Raw genomic sequence first — 20,171 nt, 5'->3', positions numbered from 1 at the left:
CACCTATTTGCCATAAAGTGATGGGACCAGATGCCATGATCTTAGTTTTCTGAATGTTGAGTTTTAAGTCAACTTTGTCACTCTGGTCTTTCACTTTCATCAAGAGGCTATTTAGTTCCTCTTTGCTTGCCATTAGGGTGGTGTCATCTGCGTATCTGAGGTTATTGATATTTCTCCCGGCACTCTTGATTCTAGCTTGTGCTTCATCCAGCCCAGCATTTCACATGATCTACCCTGCATATAAGTTAAATAAGCAGCATGACAATATACAGCCTTGATGTACTCCTTTCCTGATTTGGAACCAGTCTGTTGTTCGGTGTCCAGTTCTAACTGTTGCTTCTAGACCTGTATACAGGTTTCTCAGGAAGCAGGTCAGGTGGTCTGGTATTCCCATCTCTTTCAGAATTTTCCACAGTTTGTTGTGATTCACACAGTCAAAGGCTTTGGCATAGTCAATAAAACAGAAGTAGATGTTTTTTCTGGAATTCTTTTGCTTTTTCAATGATCTAACAGATATTGGCAATTTGATCTCTGGTTCCTCTGCCTTTTCTAAATCCAGCTTGAACATCTGGAAGTTCACAGTTCACGTATTGCTGAAACCTGGCTTGGAGAATTTTGAGCATTACTTTGCTAGCATGTGAGATGAGTACAATTGTGTGGTAGTTTGGGCATTTTTTGGCAGTGCCTTTCTTTGGGATTGGAATGAAAACTGACCTCTTCCAGGCCTGTGGCCACTGCTGAGTTTTCCAAATTTGCTGGCATATTGAGTGCAGCACTTTCACAGCATCATCTTTTAAGATTTGAAATAGCTCAACTGGAATTCCATTACCTCTACTAGCTTTGTTCGTAGTGATACTTCCTAAGGCCCACTTGACTTCACACTCAAGGATGTCTGACTCTAGAAGAGTGATCACACCATTGTAGTTATCTGGGTTATGAAGATGTTTTTTGTACAGTTCTTCTGTGTATTCTTGCCACCTCTTCTTAATATCTTCTGCTTCTGTTAGGTCCATACCATTTCTGTCCTTTATTGCGCCCATCTTTGCCTGAAACGTTCCTTTGGTATCTCTAATTTTCTTGAAGAAGACTCTAGTCTTTCTCATTCTATTGTTTTCCCCTATTTCTTTGCACTGATCACTGAAGAAGGCTTTCTTATCTCTCCTTGCTATTTTTTGGAACTCTGTGTTCAGATAGATGTATCTTTCCTTTTCTCCTTTGCCTTTAGCTTCTCTTCTTTTCTCAGCTATTTGTAAGGCCTCCTCAGACAACCATGTTGCCTTTTTGCATTTCTTTTTCTTGGGGCTGGTCTTGACCACTGCCTCCAGTACAATGTCATGAACCTCTGTCCACAGTTCTTCAGGCATTCTGTCTGTCAGATCTAATCCCTTGAATCTATTTCTCACATCCACATTATAATTGTAAGGGATTTGATTTAGGTCATACCTGAATGGTCCAGTGGTTTTCCCTACTTTCTTCAATTTAAGTCTGAATTTTGCAATAAGGAGTTCATGATCTGAGCCACAGTCAGCTCCCAATCTTATTTTTGCTGGCTGTATAGAACTTCTCAATCTTTGGCTACAAAGAATATAATCAATCTGATTTCAGTATTGACCATCTGGTAATGTCCATGTGTAGAGTCTTCTCTTGTTCTTGTTGTAAGAGGGTGTTTGCTATGCCCAAAGTATTCTCTTGACAAAACTCTGTTAGCCTTTGCCCCAATTCGTTTTGTACTCCAAGGCCAAATTTGCCTGTTACTCCAGGTATCTCTTGACTTCCTACTTTTGCATTCCAGTCCCCTATGATGAAAAGGACATCTCTTTTGGGTGTTAGTTCTAGAAGGTCTTGTAGGTCTTCTAGAACCGTTCAACTTCGGCTTCTTCAGCATTAGTATATGGGGCATAGACTTGCATTACTCTGATAGTGAATGGTTTGCCTTGGAAATGAACAGAGATCATTCTGTCATTTTTGATACTGCATCCAAGTACTGCATTTCAGACTCTTTTGTTGACTATGATGGCTACTCCATTTCTTCTAAGGGATTATTTCCCACAGTAGTAGATATAATGGTCATCTGAGTTAAATTCACCCATTCCAGTCCATTTTAGTTCGCTGATTCCTAGAATGAATTCACTCTTGCCATCTCCTGTTTGACCACTTCCAATTTGCCTTGATTCATGGACCTGACATTCCAGGTTCCTATGCAACATTGTTCTTTACAGCATCAGAATTTACTTCCATCACTGGTCACATACACAACTGGGTGTTTTTGCTTTGGCTCCGTCTCTTCTTTCTTTCCGGAGTTATTTCTCCACTGTTCTCCAGTAGCATATTGGGCACCTACTGACCTGGGGGCTTCATCATTCAGTGTCCTATCTTTTTGCCTTTTCATACTGTTCATGGGGTTCTCAAGGCAAGGATATGGAAGTGGTTTGCCATTCCCTTCTCCAGTGGACCACATTTTGTCAGAACTCTCCACCATGACCCATCCATCTTGGGTGGCCCTACATGGCATGGCTTATAGTTTCTTTGAGTTAGGCAAGGCTGTGGTCCATTTGATCAGTTTGGTTAGTTTTCTATGATTATGGTTTTCATTCTGTTGGCCCTCTGATGGATAAGAGGCCTATGGAAACTTCCTCATCGGAGAGACTGACTGTGGGATAAACTGGGTCTTGTTCTGATGGGTGGGGTCATGCTCAGTAATTCTTTAATCCAATTTTCTGTTGATGGGCAGGGCTGAATGTCAATTTGAAAGTGAAAGTGAAGTCACTCAATCGTGTCCAACTCTTTGGGACCCTGTGGACTGTAGCCCACCAGGCTCCTCTGTCCATGGGATTCTCCAGGCAAGGATACTGGAGTGGGTTGCCATCTCCCTCCAAAGAGAAGATGCAAAAAACGCATTGGTCTCATCATCTTTACCCATGGAGGATCTTAGTTCCCTAACCAGGGATCAAACCTGTGTCCCATGGACTGGGGGCATGGAGTCTTAACCACTGGACCGGCAAGGAAGTGCACTGGGCCCATCATTCTTAAGCAAGTTATGCCAAAGTCCCTGGCTCTTTCCTGAAGAAGAGTTTACACATATATTTTTCTGTTTCACCTACTCACAAGTAATATAGTTTGCTTGCTTTTTTTGGTATGTATGCCCCATTAAATATGTGTCCTTTGTATCCCAAATTAAGCAAAAGAAAGTTGTAATTGTATTTGACCATGGGCCTACAATTTGGCCGCAGGGGCAGTAATAAAAAATGGTAGGAGCAAATCCCATCTGCCACACTGGCCACCTGCTGGTCCCCATAGGAAGGAGTCACAGCTGGCATAGACATCCCTTCTGATATCCCAACCCTGAAATGGTCTGAGACCAAGCCAGGTTCACATGACTCCTTTAAGCTGGAGTCATCGCTCTGTCGCTCAATCGCTCAGTCATGTCCGACTCTTTGCAACTCCATGGACTGTAGCCTCCCACGCTCCTCCGTCCTTGGGATTTTCCAGGGAAGAGTACTGGAGTGGGTTGCCATTTCAGGGTGGGCAATTATTGGATATTACTTAGCATCATATTTGATAGGGAATTAAAAGTACCTCGAAACCTTTAAACAGTCTCTGCTCTGTCTCATGTCATGGAATTTATGCTTCATTGTCATCAAAAGAATCAGTCCACAGAAGTGCATCCTGCATCACTGTCTGAGTACTTGCTCAGTTGCTTCAGTCATGTTTGATTCTCTGCAACCCCATGGACCGTAGCCCACCAGGCTCTTCTGTCCATGGAATTCTCCAGGCAAGAATACTGGAGTGGGTTGCCATGCCCTTATCCAGGGATCACTGCCTGAATTATCAAGTAATTCTTTTATTTCCAGACTTCTCTGTGACTTAGTGATAAAGCCTATTATCTAGAATAATGATCCATTCTGCAGGAGAAAATGACAGTGGCATTATGGCTGCAAGACAGAGAGGACAATGGCAGGTTTGCCTCCAGTTTGTTTAAACAAAGGCATTTCCCAGGGAGTATGGAGTATTCCTGATGTTGTGAATTCTATGAGATTTTACCTTTCTTTACATTTTTTTGTTCAGTGAGTGAACAAGGAATATACCATGGCCATGCATACACACTGATAAATACATGGAGGTTGTTTAGCAAACAGTCCCATTTGTAGGATGACATTCTTTATGCTAGCATGGTTCGAAGCTAGCTCTGAATGTGTGGATATGAAGGAAGCCGAATTTCCAGGAAAGGCTGCTGCCCACCAGTTTTACCCAAATGCATTTTCAAAGTAATCAAAAAGAAGAAAAGTCAAGGGTTGCTGACTTCTCTTGATGTTCGTTCCCTTCTATTTGAATAGAGATCCTAACATAAGAGAAGTGAAAAGCAAAGGAGAAAAGGAAAGATATAAACATCTGAATACAGAGTTCCAAAGAATAGCAAGAAGAGATAAGAAAGCCTTCATCAGCGATCAATGCAAAGAAATAGAGGAAAACAACAGAATGGGAAAGACTAGAGATCTCTTCAAGAAAATCAGAGATACCAAAGGAACATTTCATGCAAAGATGGGCTTGATAAAGGACAAAAATGGTATGGACCTAACAGAAGCAAAAGGTATTAAGAAGAGATGGCAAGAATACACAGAAGAACTGTACAAAAAAGATCTTCATGACCCAGATAATCATGATGGTGTGATCGCTAACCTAGAGCCAGACATCCTGGAATGTGAAGTCAAGTGGGCCTTAGGAAGCATCACTACAAACAAAGCTAGTGGAGGCGATGGAATTCCAGTGGAGCTATTTCAAATCCTGAAAGATGATGCTGTGAAAGTGCTGCACTCAATATGCCAGCACATTTGGAAAACTCAGCAGTGGCCACAGGACTGGAAAAGGCCAGTTTTCATTCCAATCCCAAAGAAAGGCAATGCCAAAGAATGCTCAAACTACCACACAATTGCACTCATCTCACATGCTAGTAAAGTAATGCTCAAAATTCTCCAAGCCAGGCTTCAGCAATACGTGAACCATGAACTTCCAGATGTTCAAGCTGGTTTTAGAAAAGGCAGAGAAACCAGAGATCAAATTGCCAACATCCACTGGATCATGGAAAAAGCAAGAGAGTTCCAGAAAAGCATCTATTTCTGCTTTATTGACTATGCCAAAGCCTTTGACTGTGTGGATCACAATAAACTGTGGAAGATTCTGAAAGAGATGGGAATACCAGACCACATGATCTGCTTCTTGAGAAATTTGTATGCAGATCAGGAAGCAACAGTTAGAACTGGACATGGAACAACAGACTGGTTCCAAATAGGAAAAGGAGTTCGTCAAGGCTGTATATTGTCACCCTGTTTATTTAACTTATATGCAGAGTACATCATGAGAAACGCTGGACTGGAAGAAACACAAGCTGGAATCAAGATTGCCAGGAGAAATATCAATAACCTCAGATATGCAGATGACACCACCCTTATGGCAGAAAGTGAAGAGGAACTCAAAAGCCTCTTGATGAAAGTGAAAGTGGAGAGTGAAAAAGTTGACTTAAAGCTCAATATTCAGAAAATGAAGATCATGTCATCCGGTCCCATCACTTCATGGGAAATAGATGGGGAAACAGTGGAAACAGTGTCAGACTTTATTTTTGGGGGCTCCAAAATCACTACAGATGGTGACTGCAGCCATGAAATTAAAAGACGCTTACTCCTTGGAAGGAAAGTTACAACCAACCTAGATAGCATATTCAAAAGCAGAGACATTACTTTGCCAACTAAGGTTCGTCTAGTCAAGGCTATGGTTTTTCCTGTGGTCATGTATGGATGTGAGAGTTGGACTGTGAAGAAGGCTGAGTGCCGAAGAATTGACACTTTTGAGCTGTGGTTTTGGAGAAGGCTCTTGAGAGTCCCTTGGACTGCAAGGAGATCCAGCCAGTCCATTCTGAAGGAGATCAGCCCTGGGATTTCTTTGGAAGGAATGATGGTAAAGCTAAAACTCCAGTCCTTTGGCCACCTCATGCGAAGAGTTGACTCATTGGAAAAGACTCTGATGCTGGGAGGGATTGGGGGCAGGAGAAGGGGACGCCAGAGGATGAGATGGCTGGATGGCATCACTGACTCGATGGATGTGAGTCTGAGTGAACTCGGGGAGTTGATGAGGGACAGGGAGGCCTCGCGTGCTGCAATTCATGGGGTCACAAAGAGTCGGACACGACTGAGTGACTGATCTGATCTGATCTGAACATAATAGGGCTTCCCTGATGGCTCAGCAGTAAAGAATCTGCCTGTGACACAGGAGATATGGGTTTGACCCCTGGGTCAGGAAGATACCTTGGAGGAGGGCATGGCAACCTGCTCCAGTGTTCCTGCTTGGAGAATCCCATGGACAGAGGAGCCTGGTGGCCTATAGTCCAAGCCAGACACAACTGAGCACAGCATGAACCTAAACTAACAGACTGAAGTGCTTTTCCTGGGATAAATATCTACTTTGGCTGTCCTACCCCTGGGATTCCCACCCAACCTCCCTGGATCCATGGTTCACTCTCTCATAATGTGACTATGAACCTTTGCTCTGTGATCAGCATATCTCATGGCTTCTTTCAGTGTCAGTTTGTGCTTTTTTTCTGTGACTGGTAAAGATAAATTCCTCTTATCTTCCTTAAAACAAGTACCAAGGGAAAAAGTCTGTGGGATTCTTCCCCCGGTTTGGTTGTTGCATCTCTCTCACTTTGGCAATGACCATCACCATGGGACTTGGTGCTTGGCCAGGCACGTGAAGGGACACCCACTACTCTATTCTCATCTCACTCCACCTTTTGCTATGTCTGTCTTGATCTGCTCCTCAAGATCCTCTGGAGACACGTAGAAGTCCTCTTCTGGCATCGATGACTTAGTCCAGCAGCGTCCACAGCAGCAGTTGCAACAACAGCACAGACAGCAGCAAAAATAGCAGCCGGTCAAGAGGCCAATGATGACAAACAGAGTCTAGAGGAAAGAGAGGCAAAGCAAAACAGGGGTGAGGGGTACAGGGGTGTAGGAGATCCCAGAAATCAAGTGTTCTGCCCATGTACCTCCAAAGACCTGGAGGCATCACAGTTTTCATCCCACAAACTACATAGTCACCCTCATTCCTTATTCCATGGAGGACTATCTTTTCTGTTTCCTTGGAAACAAATTTCTCATAAAGTTTTGCCTAACGAGCCAGGAACAAGTGACTTGCAGTCAAAGTCATGAGGTATGACATTTTCTTCTTTATTCTTAAGTCACAGCGATCATTATTAAGAGCAGAGCAAACAAAACAAACCGGAAAACATACCCTCTACAGGTCAGACAAGCTGACCACGGGCACTGAGCCACTCTCACCAAAGAAGAGCCACGGATAGCCAGCCCTGCCACCACCTTATTCTCTCGGTCACCAAGTCCTGCAGTCTCTCTCTTCGGGACCTTTGTCTTGCGCCACCCCACCCTCCCCCACCCCTATCATCTGTATCCTGAGTGGTTGGGCTTTAGAACGGAGCCCCTTATCCTGAAAGGCTACCCAATCCAGTATTCTGGCCTGGAGGATTCCATGGGGTTGCAAAAAGTCGGAAACAACTGAGCGACTTTCTCTTTCCCTTTCCCTTATCTGCTCTGGACACTTCAGTAGCCTCAAAACTGACCTACCTGTGGCCACTCTTGCCTCTAACCCAGCCTACACATCACTGCTGGAGTTTTCTGATGTGCGTGTTCTCATGAACCCATGCAGCAACACTTCTTGCCTTTTAGAAGAAGCTGGAGCTCCTTATTAGTGGTCGTCTGGCCTCTCCCAATGCCTCCCCTGCACCAGCATGGCTCCCCTCCTGCCGTATTTACCGTAGCTCTGCTCTCCCTGTGGACTCATCTGCCTGGACGTCCCCTGCCCCACTCCCTAGTCATCTTAACAGATACCCATTCCGTGTGTAAGTTTATCTCAGCGATCCTCTCTGTCATCTTTCTGGAAAGCCCACCTCCCCCAGAACAGTTCCCCCTGGAGAAGGGCATGGCAAACCAGTCCAGAATTCTTGCCTGGAGAATCCCATGGACAGAGGAGCCTGGTGGGCTACATCCATGGGGTCTCAAAGAGTCAGACATGACCAAAGTGACTTAGCACTCATGCACCAGAACAATTACTCCCTCCTTTGTGCCCCAACCATACTCCATACAAATGTCCACCGTAGTCTTGTTTTGTTGACAAGACAAAACTTTTCAATTATTCTGAAAAGTTTAAGACAGTGATCAGTTTATAATTCTGTCTCAGACCATGAGCCTCTTGAAGGCTAGAACTATATATTAGTCATCTTTCAATCCCTCCTCTACTTCAGGGTTTAGTATTTGGCGTGTGGTAGACAAGAAATACCTACTGAATGAATGAATGTATTGATTGATTAGTAGATAAACAAATGATTTTTTTCCTCCTAGTGCACAACACCAGGATTTCCCCATGAGCATATAAAAAGTTTCCTCACTAAATTCACCATAGTTAAAGATTAAAAGATTATACTCTCCTAATCTAATCTGCAGTGAAAACAAGGCAATGTTTGTTAACTGAGCAAAATAAGTTTATGATTTTATTAAAAATATGTTATTTGAAAGTGGAAGTGATTTTATACACCCTCACACCTACAGTTTTTTTGCTGTGGATTCTCTGCATTTTCATAGAGTTGTAAATTTCTTAAATTAGTCTGAAAAGTACAAAAAAGCTTCCTCCTCACCAACAGCCTCTAAGACCCTCCTGTGCAGTGTTCTGGATCTGTTTCTCCAACATGCTACTCCTTTCTTTACCTACTGTTGTCCTTTTTGCTTTTCCTATTCCATTCCCAAATTTTTTCTCCTCTCTGAAAATTTCCTTTAATACATGTTTTGTTCTTTAGTTATTCCAGCTGGATTGCTTGCCTATTTCAGAAATAACCTTGCCTTATCCTCACAGAGCTTAGTGTAGTATAAGATACAAGTAGGTGTTCATTGTTTTTAAAATACACATTTTCAAATTGGTACACTAATTCATACATGTAGTGCATACTTAAAACATGATCATCATGTGCTGGGGCACTCTGATTGATACTGTGCAATGAGGCTTTGGCACAAGCAGAAGGGAAGGTAGATTTTTTTTGTAGTCTTATTTTTAAAGAACCACATCAGGAATTATTTTATGTATATCTCTTACACTGTTCTTCCCAAGTGGTGCTAGTAGTAAAGAACCTGCCTGCCAAGGCAGGAGACATAAATGATAGGGGTTCAGTCCCTGGGTTGGGGAGATACCCTGGAGGAGGAAATGGTAACCCATTCTAGTATTCTTGCCTGGAGAATCCCATGGACAGAGGGGCCTGGTGGGCTTCAGTCTATGAGGTTGCAAAGGGTTGGACAAGACTGAAGCAACTTAGCACACATATCTCTTATACTACTTACAGCTTCTGCTTAACTCTATGAATTTTGATCAATTTTGTCAACTTCCTGGACAAGGGAATTGATTCTACTTTTTATCCATGTAGGCTCCAATATGCAATCAGGTACTAGTGTGTAATTACATAGAACTCTGGACATACCTTCCCATGGACATTATGTCATATCTGAAGGTTAGGTTCCCAGGTAAGCCCACAAAAACCTGTATTTTACATAAATGTTCAATCTATCATCATAAGTGACATTGACAATATTTACATTCTCATTCCAAGTCCCACATCCTCTGGGCAGAAATTTATCTCCCTCCCAAGTCCTCAACAGTAAAGAAAGGGGGTTTCAGTGGGAACCCCACTTATCCACAAGAAAAGGAATTCTGAGGACTGTAGAAGGCGAAGGAGGCTTTAGTCTGCAGACTTGCTCTCCCCATGAAAGTGAAAATGTTAGTCATTCAGTCATGTCTGACTCTTTGTGATCCCATGGACTGTAGCCTGTCAGGCCCCTCTGTCCATGGGATTCTCCAGCCAAGGACACTGGAGTGGGTTGCTATGCCCTTCTCCAGTGGATCTTCCTGACCCAGAGATCAAACCCAGGTATCTTGCATTGCAGGCAGATTCTTTACTGTCTGAACCACCAGGGATATCCTCTCTCATCCTGCATATGTACAACCACTCAATTTAGCAAGATTTATTTTTGTGGAAGAAGGTGGCAATCAGAATACTACTGAACATGACTCCTGACTCTGGAGATCTGCAGTTTCTTAAATTATTTGTTACAACGCATGTGAATTGAGTTGTAACGTGTCATGTTACATGGGAGTTCATGTGATTTCATAAGATGTATGAACCGTAAACTTACTACATGCACATGAAGTGTCCAAAAAGAGATGCCAATGGACTATATGTATGATTCAAATGTAAATATACTGTAATCAGAAGGTAAGGATATGAATAGTCGTGTGTGTGTGTGCTCAGTTGTGTCTGACTCTTTATGGCCCCATGGACTGTAGCCCACAAGGCTCCTCTGTCCATGGGATTCTCCAGGCAAGAATACTGGGGTAGCGGGTTGCCACTTCCTACTCCAGAGGATCTTCCTGACCCAGGGATCAAACCCAGGTCTCCCTGGCTCCTGCACTGGCAGGCAGATTCTTTACCACTAGCGCCACTTGGGAAGCCTGAATACTAGTAAACAAATACGAAATTATCATCAAACATGCCTATATGAGGAATTCCTAGGAAATCACACTACTGTCAAAAGTCAATTCTGATTGCACTAAGTCCTAGCAATGCTGCCTTTCTCTTGACTAGCTATCATTTTTCTCCCTCTCTCTCCCTCTCTGTCTCTCTAACTCAGTGTCCTCCACCACTTAATTCTCACCTTTCCCCTTCATTTCCTTCTCCGGTACCTCACATCAGGCTTCACATGAACCTATGACATAATTTCCATGCATTCTCCCTAGCATTGTGTTCACTGATGTAGCCTGTGCTATAGATAGGAAAGTACATAGCTAAATTTGTCCCATAATAATTTTTAAACAGTTGTCACACTAATTAATTATTTTTGGTTTTCAGCAATGAGTCAGTTCTTAATTAGTCATTATGGGAGTAGGGAGGGCAGTCAGAATTAACCTGAAGCTTCAAATTCAAACATAATTAATGTCTAGAAGTATTTTAAGTCATGCTGTATTTTATAATCATTTGGTAAGCTAAAGCAAAAATGATCCTTAAATATCATAACAGCTTTCAGTCCAAGTGATAGCTCTTTTATTAATAAGAGTTTAGTAATAGGAGTTGGTGATGGACAGGGAGGCCTGGCGTGCTGCGATTCATGGGGTCACAAAGAGTCGGACACGACTGAGCGACTGAACTGAACTGAACTGACCTGAAGGTTAGGCTTTCTTTAAGATGGAGTCAGAGTGAACAATATCATGACCTTTCAGGAAATTTTTTTCAAGGGAAACAAAAAATCCGATTCACCTTTGCCCACCAACTTGACAGCATGAAGTAGGTATTAACGTTTTCATCTCCAAATTGCTCGGCCACATAGAGTCCCAGTGATCCGTATTTGTCATAAATGTTTCTTTTTGACATGTCAGTAAGAATTGTGTGGGCGTTGTTGATTTCCTTAAACTTTTCAGCAGCCCCTGGATCATCTGGATTCTTGTCTGGATGGTGTTTTAAGGCCAATTTTCTTTTAAAATTAAAAAGAAGTGAGGAAAAGTGTTATTCAACAGGAATTACAATGACATTCTAGAAGGGCATTATTCATTTGTTCATCTTTTATATATGTAAATACCCGACATGATAAGTTTCACAATAATATTGATTTAACTAAGCAAGGTTTCTTTTAAAATTAAAAAGAAGTGAGGAAAAGTGTTATTCAACAGGAATTACAATGACGGTCTAGAAAGGCATTATTCATTTGTCCATCTTTTACACATGTAAATACGACATGATAAATTTCACAATAATATTGATTTAAGCAACGTTTTGTTGTCAACTCGTGTTTCTAACGTATAGGCTCAGTAGTACTGTTTTCCCCCTCACATCCTCAAAGGAATTCTCCATAGCTGCACAGTTGTTGAGTCGGAGAGATTTTGCTGTTGGTAAATATGTGACGTTTATTTTTGCCCAGAAGCTCACGTGTAGTCCACCTCAGTGTGCAGAGGCCTTTAAGAGTTCCAGCAATAGGACCCGTTTACACCACAATTTCGTTTAGAACCGCAAGACTTTTCCAGAATTAACAAAACGTCACACCACATATTCTAAAAGTTAAACTCAGCTGTCAAAAAAAGAGATCTTACTCTGCTCAATGTCATGTGGCAGGCTCCACAGGAGGGGAGTTTGGGGGAGGATGGATACATGAAGGGCTGATTCCCTTCACTGTTCACCTGAAACTATCCACAGCATTGTTAATCGGCTATATATACCTCAATACAAAATAAAAAGTTTTTTTAAAAAAAGATCTCTCATTTATACACCCTTGAATAAATTTCATGACCTATTCACAATTTTTTCACAAATCCTAACTCCCTTTTGTTTTTATGGGCAAACACTGTGACTTACCTTGTATTCAAATGTGTATTTGACCTCTTTTCAAAGAGGTCTTCCCACTTGAAATAATCTGTAGACGTTTTCTTGTGAGTCCAAGGCCTTCTCTCCTCTGTGGATCACAAGGCAGTTCCAGAAGGGTATGAATATATGTTGTGTTGCTGTGTGTGTGTGTTGTGCAGAGGGGGGTGGTTTGTGAGTATTCTTTATTCTTCAGTTATAATGAAGTATTAAAAGTGTAAAATGGATGTAAGAACTGTGCTATGATGATCAGGCTCTGGCTAGGGACTCTTTCCCCCCTCCCTCCACAGACAGATTTAAATTGATAAAACCTTGTTCAATATTGAGTCTGTAGTGTTTTTTCCTCTACAAAATCAATTAATTGTATGACTCTCTATGGAAATTCCATGTGACTTACTCTGCCTATTGTACCCATGATATTTAATAGGTATATGTAGGAATGCACTTTAAGCTTTTGTTTATTTTATCAGTGTAGATTGAATTGTTTCACTTCAATGCATTAATAAAAGGCATAAGTAGAGCAAAAAAAAAAAATAAAGTGTATCTTAGAAACCAATCTATACAATAAACTAAAAAAAAAAAAACCACCTATTTTAGGAATTAAAGCATTGCTGGTTAGGAAGTAGGTGAATGAATAAGCAATTTAGCATCAGGATGCTTAAAAAGCACCAAAATGTTTAAAAACATAAATCATGGTGTATAATAAATTCTAACTCTGAACTCAGAATAAACAAGAAGAATAAAACAATGATGTGTGCATTCGTGCTAAGTCACTTCAGTCATGTTTGACTCTTTGTGACCCTATAGTTCATTTTAAATTTGTTTAACCAAACATATTTCATCCTTATTTTTTGAGAGATGTTTGGGGTATCTGTAAATGCTTACTGGAGACATTTTTTTATGTGCAGAATTTATGATAAAATCTTCTGCTAATAGCACAAAAATGCCAATTTTGTCATTTAAAAAAATGTATAATGTTTGCTACACGCCAGCATTATTGTAAGCATGTTATAAATATTAATTCATTAATCTTCACCACCGTTCTATGAAATTAATATTATAGTAATCCCATTTTATAGTGAGGAAATTTAGCCACTGAGGTGAGAGGCTAAGTAACTTGCCCAACATCATGTTTTTGTTGTTTAGTCCCTAAGTCCTGTCCAACTATTTTGCATCCTCATGAGCTGTGCACGGGACTTCTCAGGCAAGAACACTGGAGTAGGTTGCCATTTCCTTCAGCAGGCGATCTTCCTGACCCAGGGATTGAACCTGCAGCTCCTGCATTGCAGGCAGGTTCTTTACTCCTGAGCCACCAGGGAAGCCCAGCATCATACAGCTAATAATTAGAGCCAGGCTTTGAACACAGGCACTCTAACCCCGAGCACTGTGCTGCCTCCCACATATTCTTAAATTTAAAAAGTAAGACACAGAAAATGTTAATAAGACATTGCAAGGACTTTGGCATTTGGTCTGGGTGATATGGGAAGCCCCAGAGTGTTTTGAGAAGAAAAGTGGTTATGATCCGAATTTAAGTTTAGAAGAACCACTCAAGTCTTGGAGAGGACAAGTGCAAAAGCAGGAGACTCTTTCAGGGGAAGTTCATGGTGGTTTGGACCAGTCTGGTAGTGGATTAGTCAGAAGTGGTCAGACCCTGGATACCCCTTGGGGGCTAGCTGATGGATTGGGTGTGGGATGTGAAGAAAAGAAGAATCAAGGATAGCATCGAAGTTTCAGCTCAGGTAACTGGCAGTTCGGAGTTACTATTTAAAAAGTTGGCAAGAGATTTTTTTTTCAGTAGTAGGAAATGGTTTGCTAGGATTTAGAGTTCTATTTGAACACCTTTGAGATGCCTGTTAGACTTCCAAGTGTGATGGAGTAGAGATATATGAGCCTGAAGTTCAAATGAGAATTACTCTGGGGGATGTACATTTGGGAGTTCTCAGCAGGTAGATGGTATTTAGAGCCATGAAACTGGAAAAGATTCCCAAGAGAGTTGGATCCAAGATAAGTCCAAGGACTGAGTTTTGGGAAGGAAGAAACACAAAAGAGAAGAGGAAAGAAAGACCAATGATACAGAAGGGAAAATTTGGAGAATATGGGATCTTGGGATCCAAGGGAACAAAGTATTTCAAGGAAGAGAGTGGTCACTTGTGTCAAGTACCATTGACAGGTCATGTGCAATGACGACTGTGATTGCTGGATTTAGTGATATAGAGATCTTTGGTGACCTTGACATGTGCACACACATATACACATTATACATGTACACATGCACACATGTGCATATGCACACAGACTGTTGTAAATATGCCTTTTATAGGGAAAATATAGCAGAAAAATAAGTAAAGAGAATAATGGAAGGTTATAACCACACTTAACTGGGATTATAGGTAATTTTTTTTGTTATTAAAAAATTATACATACTACTCATGTAGTTTCTTTCCCTAAGCATTTTTAAGCTCCAGCTAAAAAATTTTATGGTCTTTTAATAGTTAAGAGTTTAGAGTTTGCTCTCTTAATTAAATGACCCACTGCCAAATTAGAACAGGAGGAAGGAAGAAAGAAGTCCTCAAACTTCAATAATACAACAATCATTATCAAAAAGCCTCAAGTGGATTCTTGAAGCACATTCATTTTAATGGCTCAGTATTCCTGGAATTCTCACTCCGTGCCCTGGAACACAATTGCAGCATTTCCCCCTACCAGTTCCAGAGATCATGTTCAGGACAACCAAATGCAAAGGGCTAAAAGAAAAAAGAAAAAAACCTGGAAAATGTCTCTTTATATACACTTCTTATTTCTAGGGTTCAGTTGTAGATGGATGGCCCACTGCCCAAGACTTAGCCAGTGGAGCCTATCATTTTAAGCTGCTTGGATCTTTGTCAGCTTACAAGGGCAGAAGCACACAACCATTTATCACATTCTTCTAACAATGAAGTTGGCAAATTCAGAGGCTGGAGCACTTCCATCTGTAACAAATCCAGTTCCTTGTCATCAGCAGCATTTTGACTCCTCTTGGCAGATGCTCTTGGCTCCGAGGAATCCTCAGAAAGCATGGCTAACAGAGGCAGCTACCAAAGTCACACAACTGCTCACACAATTGCCAAAGTCACACAGTCAAGTTAATCGATCAATGACTCACCTCCTTGTCCATACATCAGGAAAACACATATGGAATTTAGGGTAAAAAGAGGGATGCTTGAAGTACATTTAAATATGAAGTGAAGTGATGTAAAAGTCACTCAGTCGTGTGGACTCTTTGCTACCCCATGAACTATACAGTCCACGGAATTCTCCAGGCCAGAATACTGGAGTGGGTAGGCATTCCCTTCTCCAGGGGATCTTTCCAACCCAGATATCAAACCCAGGTCTTCCGCATTTTAGGCAGATTCTTTACCAGTTGAGTCACCAGGGAAGCCAACATTGCCTATTCATCTTAAAGATCTTTCTTGTAATTTCTCATTTTATACTTAAAGCTGATAATAATGTTCAATCAGAATGTGTACCTTTAATTCCAAATCTTTCTATACTCCTATCACTGTTAATCTGAGATGGCTATAACTAATATTACTGATTACTGATATATATATAACTAATACTGATATATATATGTGTGTGTGTGTATATATACACATACATATATAACTGTGGTGTTGGAGAAAACTGATGAGACACCCTTGAACTGCAAGGGTATCAAACCAGTCAATCCTAAAGGAAATCAACCCTGAATATTCATTGGAAGGACTGATGCTGAAGCTGACACTCCAATACTTTGGCCACCTGATGTGAAGAGCTGACTCACTGGAAAAGACCGTGATGCTGGGAAAGATTGAAGGGCAGGAGGAGAAGGGACAACAGAGGATAAGATGGTTGGATGACATCACAGACTCAATGGACATGAGTTTGAGCAAACTCTGGGAGGTAAAGGACAGGGAAGCCTGGTGTGCTGCAGTCCATGTGGTCACAAAGAACTGGACATGACTTAGCGACTGAGTAATAACTAATATTAGAAATAGCATCAATACCTGTACTTTCCACTTCAAAATCCAATAACAGCTTTCAACTGAAAAGCATAATGAATTCAGTGAGTGGCAGATAAGATCAATATGGATTTATAGTTTTACTTACCAAAGGCTCCTAAGATCTACCTATTTTGAGGCAGTGGAATAATTCCAAGAATTGTAGTGCCCAATTCTCTCCCTTATACCATATACTACTCTGGTGAGATCTACTTACTACTCTCTACCAGTCTGGTTTTTTTTAATTTATTGGCATGTAGGTGATTTATAAAGTTGTATTAGTTTCAGATGTACAGCAAAGTGATTCAGTTATATCTAAACATATATTCATTATTTTTTAGATTCTTTTCTCATATAGGTTATCACAGAATACTGAGTAGAGTTCTCTGTACTATAAAGTAGGTCCTTCCTGGTTATCTGTCTTATACATAGTAGTGAAGTGAAGTGAAGTGAATTCGCTCAGTCATGTCCAACTCTTTGTGACCCCATGGACTGTAGCCTACCACGCTCCTCCGTCCATGGGATTTTCCAGGCAAGAGTACTGGAATGGGTTGCCATTTCCTTCCCCAGGGGATCTTCCCGACCCAGGGATCGAACCCAGGTCTCCCACATTGTAGGCAGATGCTTTACCATCTGAGCCACCAGGGAAGTCAGTACTATCTATAGGAATATGTATATGTTAATACCAAACTCCTGACTTATGCTTCTCCACTCTGTTTCCCCTTTGGTAACCATAAGTTTGTTTTCAAACAAAGTCAGTCAGTCAGTAAATCTGTTTCTATTTTGTAAATAAGTTCATTTGTATCATTTTAAAATTAGATTCCACATATCAGATCAGATCACATCAGTTGCTCAGTCATGTCCGACTCTTTACGACCCCATGAATCGCAGCACGCCAGGCCTCCCTGTCCATCACCAACTCCCGGAGTTCACTCAGACTCATGTCCATCGAGTCAGTGATGCCATCCAGCCATCTCATCCTCTGTCGTCCCCTTCTCCTCCTGCCCCCAATCCCTCCCAGCATCAGAGTCTTTTCCAATGAGTCAACTCTTCGCATGAGGTGGCCAAAGGACTGGAGTTTCAGCTTTAGCATCATTCCTTCCAAAGAAATCCCAGGGCTGATCTCCTTCAGAATGGACTGGTTGGATCTCCTTGCAGTCCAAGGGACTCTCAAGAGTCTTCTCCAACACCACAGTTCAAAAGCGTCAATTCTTCGGCGCTCAGCCTTCTTCACAGTCCAACTCTCACATCCATACATGACCACAGGAAAAACCATAGCCTTGACTAGACGAACCTTTGTTGGCAAAGTAATGTCTCTGCTTTTGAATATGCTATCTACGTTGGTCATAACTTTCCTTCCAAGGAGTAAGCGTCTTTTAATTTCATGGCTGCAGTCACCATCTGCAGTGATTTTGGAGCCCACATATAAGTGATATCAAATATTTGTCTGTCTGACTTCACTTAGTATGGTTTCAACTGAAGATGATGTAGTACCAGCTACAAATGACATCATTTCATTTTTTATGGCTGAATAGTATTTCATTTTATATATGCACCACATCTTCATTACCCACTTGTCTGTTGTTGGACACTGAGGTTGCTTCCATGCCTTGGTTATTGTAAATAGTGCTGTGGTGAGCGTTGGAGTGCATGTATCTTCTCAAATGACCATTTTCTCTGGATATATGCCCAGGAGTGGGATTGCAGGATCATATGGTGACTAGTTTTAGTTTTTTAATGAACCTTCATACTGTTCTCTGTAGTGGCTGAACCAATTTACCTTCCCACCAACAGAGTAGAAGGCTTCCCTTTTCTCCACAGCCTCTAAAGCATTTATTATTTGTAGACTTTTTGATGATGGCCTTTCTGACCTATGTGAGGGGATACCTGATTGTAGTTTTGATTTACATTTTTCTGATAATTAGTAATGTTCAGCATCTTTTCATGTGCGTTTTGGCCACCTGTATGTCCAGAAATTCTTAACTTTAATTAGTTGAATTAATCAGTCTTTTCCTGAATTAGGGAATATATTGTCCTATAAACTCTTCAACTCTAAACTTTTTATAGATTGGACTTCCACATAGAATTCATTGATGCATTTATAGTTGATTTTCAAATAGTAGAAAGTAAGCATACAATTTCATTTTAAAAATCTAGATATGCAATTGCCCTAGCATCATTTATTAAAAAATATAAATTCCTTTTCCTATATTTTAGGATCTCTATTCTGCTACATTAGTATGTTTGGCTATTTCTGAGCTAACAACAGTCTTAGGTATGGTGTTTTTTAAATATGTCTTGATATATTTAAGAACAAATTCTTCCATATTGCTGTTTTTCAAGAGTTCTGTGGCTATGCTGGTCCTTCTATATTTCCACAAAAATTTTAGAATTGGCTTGTCAGTTTACACACACACACACACACACACACACACACACACTCTGTTGGGATTTTTATTACAATTACGTTTGACTCTGCAGAGTAATTTAGGAGTTGATATTTATATGGTATGTCTACTTATTTGGAACTTAAACTTTATCATTTTACCATTTAAGCTCTGCATATATTTTATTAGCTTTATTTCTAGGAACTTAATTTTTTGTGTATTTTTTTTGATTGTTTTTTTGTTGGAAGTTTTACTTTCATTTTTGGTTTGAAGAGTTTGTTAACAAAAGAAACCACTCTTTACACACACATAAACAATTTCAATTTTTTATAGAAGATTAGTTGACAATTTCAATACACAGTCTATTCTATTAAAAGAAATAGAAAAAAAAAAAAAAAAAGTAGCAGTGTTTATGGTCTTCCCTGGTGGCTTAGTGGCAAAAATTCTTCCTGCCAATCATGAGATGTGGCTTCAGTCCCTAGGTTGAGAAGATCCCCTGGAGGAAGAAATAGCAACCCAGTCCAGTATTCTTGCTTGGGAAATTCCTTGAACAGAGGGGCCTGGTGGGCCATACTCCATGAGATCATGAAAGAGTAGGACACAACTTAGCAACTCAACAACAACAGAGTATACTTTACCAAATTAGACTGACCTCCACCCAGACTTCCATCATTGACAGCAATCTGGAATCCCACCTGGGAAGTGGTCCTGGGCAGTACATCCCCCCACAGGTAAGACTTCAAATTGCAGTTTTGTGGGGTCCTGCTTATAATCCCAGGCCACAAACTGATATCATTGTCAGTTTGCATACAAAAATGCAGCTCTGGTTTTTATGACTTTTACAATGCTGTTTGTTTCACACTGTGAGTCACAGAATTTCGTTAGACCCTGAGGGAGGGTAGGGGGTGGTGTGGAGGGGTGACCAGACCCTCAGGAGCTCAGGAATTCCAAGAATTCCTTTCTTATCTAAAGTGCCACCAGACTTGCTGTGCTTGCAGACAAGGAATCTGAGCTGTGTCCAGGCAGGTCAGAAGCAGGTCAAAACCCTCTTCTGCTTCTGAAGCCCTAACAAGACTTCCTCCATTTTAATTTCCCTAACAGTGGGCCTCAGGATTGTTTAGTTTGAACAGCATAGGAATAAGGCAAAATCACACGAGTAGTTTTCTTAACCCTACAAGTCAGACCACAAATCCAAATAGTCAAACAAAAATAATCAAAGAAACAAGGGATTAAACAAGTAGGCAATAATTTTTTGAACATAGGGGATTTAGTAAAGAAAAAGTCCCACCATGAATGATTAGTATGTTTTTGTAC

At 40.9% G+C, this 20,171-nt stretch overlaps 1 protein-coding gene across 1 annotated transcript in view; it reads right to left on the bottom strand.

The window, feature by feature from the left end:
- The window catches only part of DNAJC5B (DnaJ heat shock protein family (Hsp40) member C5 beta), a 93,013-nt gene that overhangs the window by 7,019 nt on the left and 65,823 nt on the right, over positions 1-20,171 (bottom strand). The window contains exons 5-6 of the mRNA XM_027561084.1: positions 11,357-11,570; positions 6,779-6,950 (exon numbers count right to left, since the gene is read on the bottom strand). Of these exons, the coding sequence (XP_027416885.1) occupies positions 6,779-6,950; positions 11,357-11,570 (386 nt within the window). The remainder of the gene's footprint in view (positions 1-6,778; positions 6,951-11,356; positions 11,571-20,171) is intronic.

The sequence above is a fragment of the Bos indicus x Bos taurus genome, chromosome 14 (assembly GCF_003369695.1).
Source record: "Bos indicus x Bos taurus breed Angus x Brahman F1 hybrid chromosome 14, Bos_hybrid_MaternalHap_v2.0, whole genome shotgun sequence".
Taxonomy (NCBI): domain Eukaryota; kingdom Metazoa; phylum Chordata; class Mammalia; order Artiodactyla; family Bovidae; genus Bos; species Bos indicus x Bos taurus.
The sequence above is the reverse complement of the archived record's forward strand: the minus strand, read 5'-3'. Positions and strand labels throughout refer to the sequence as shown.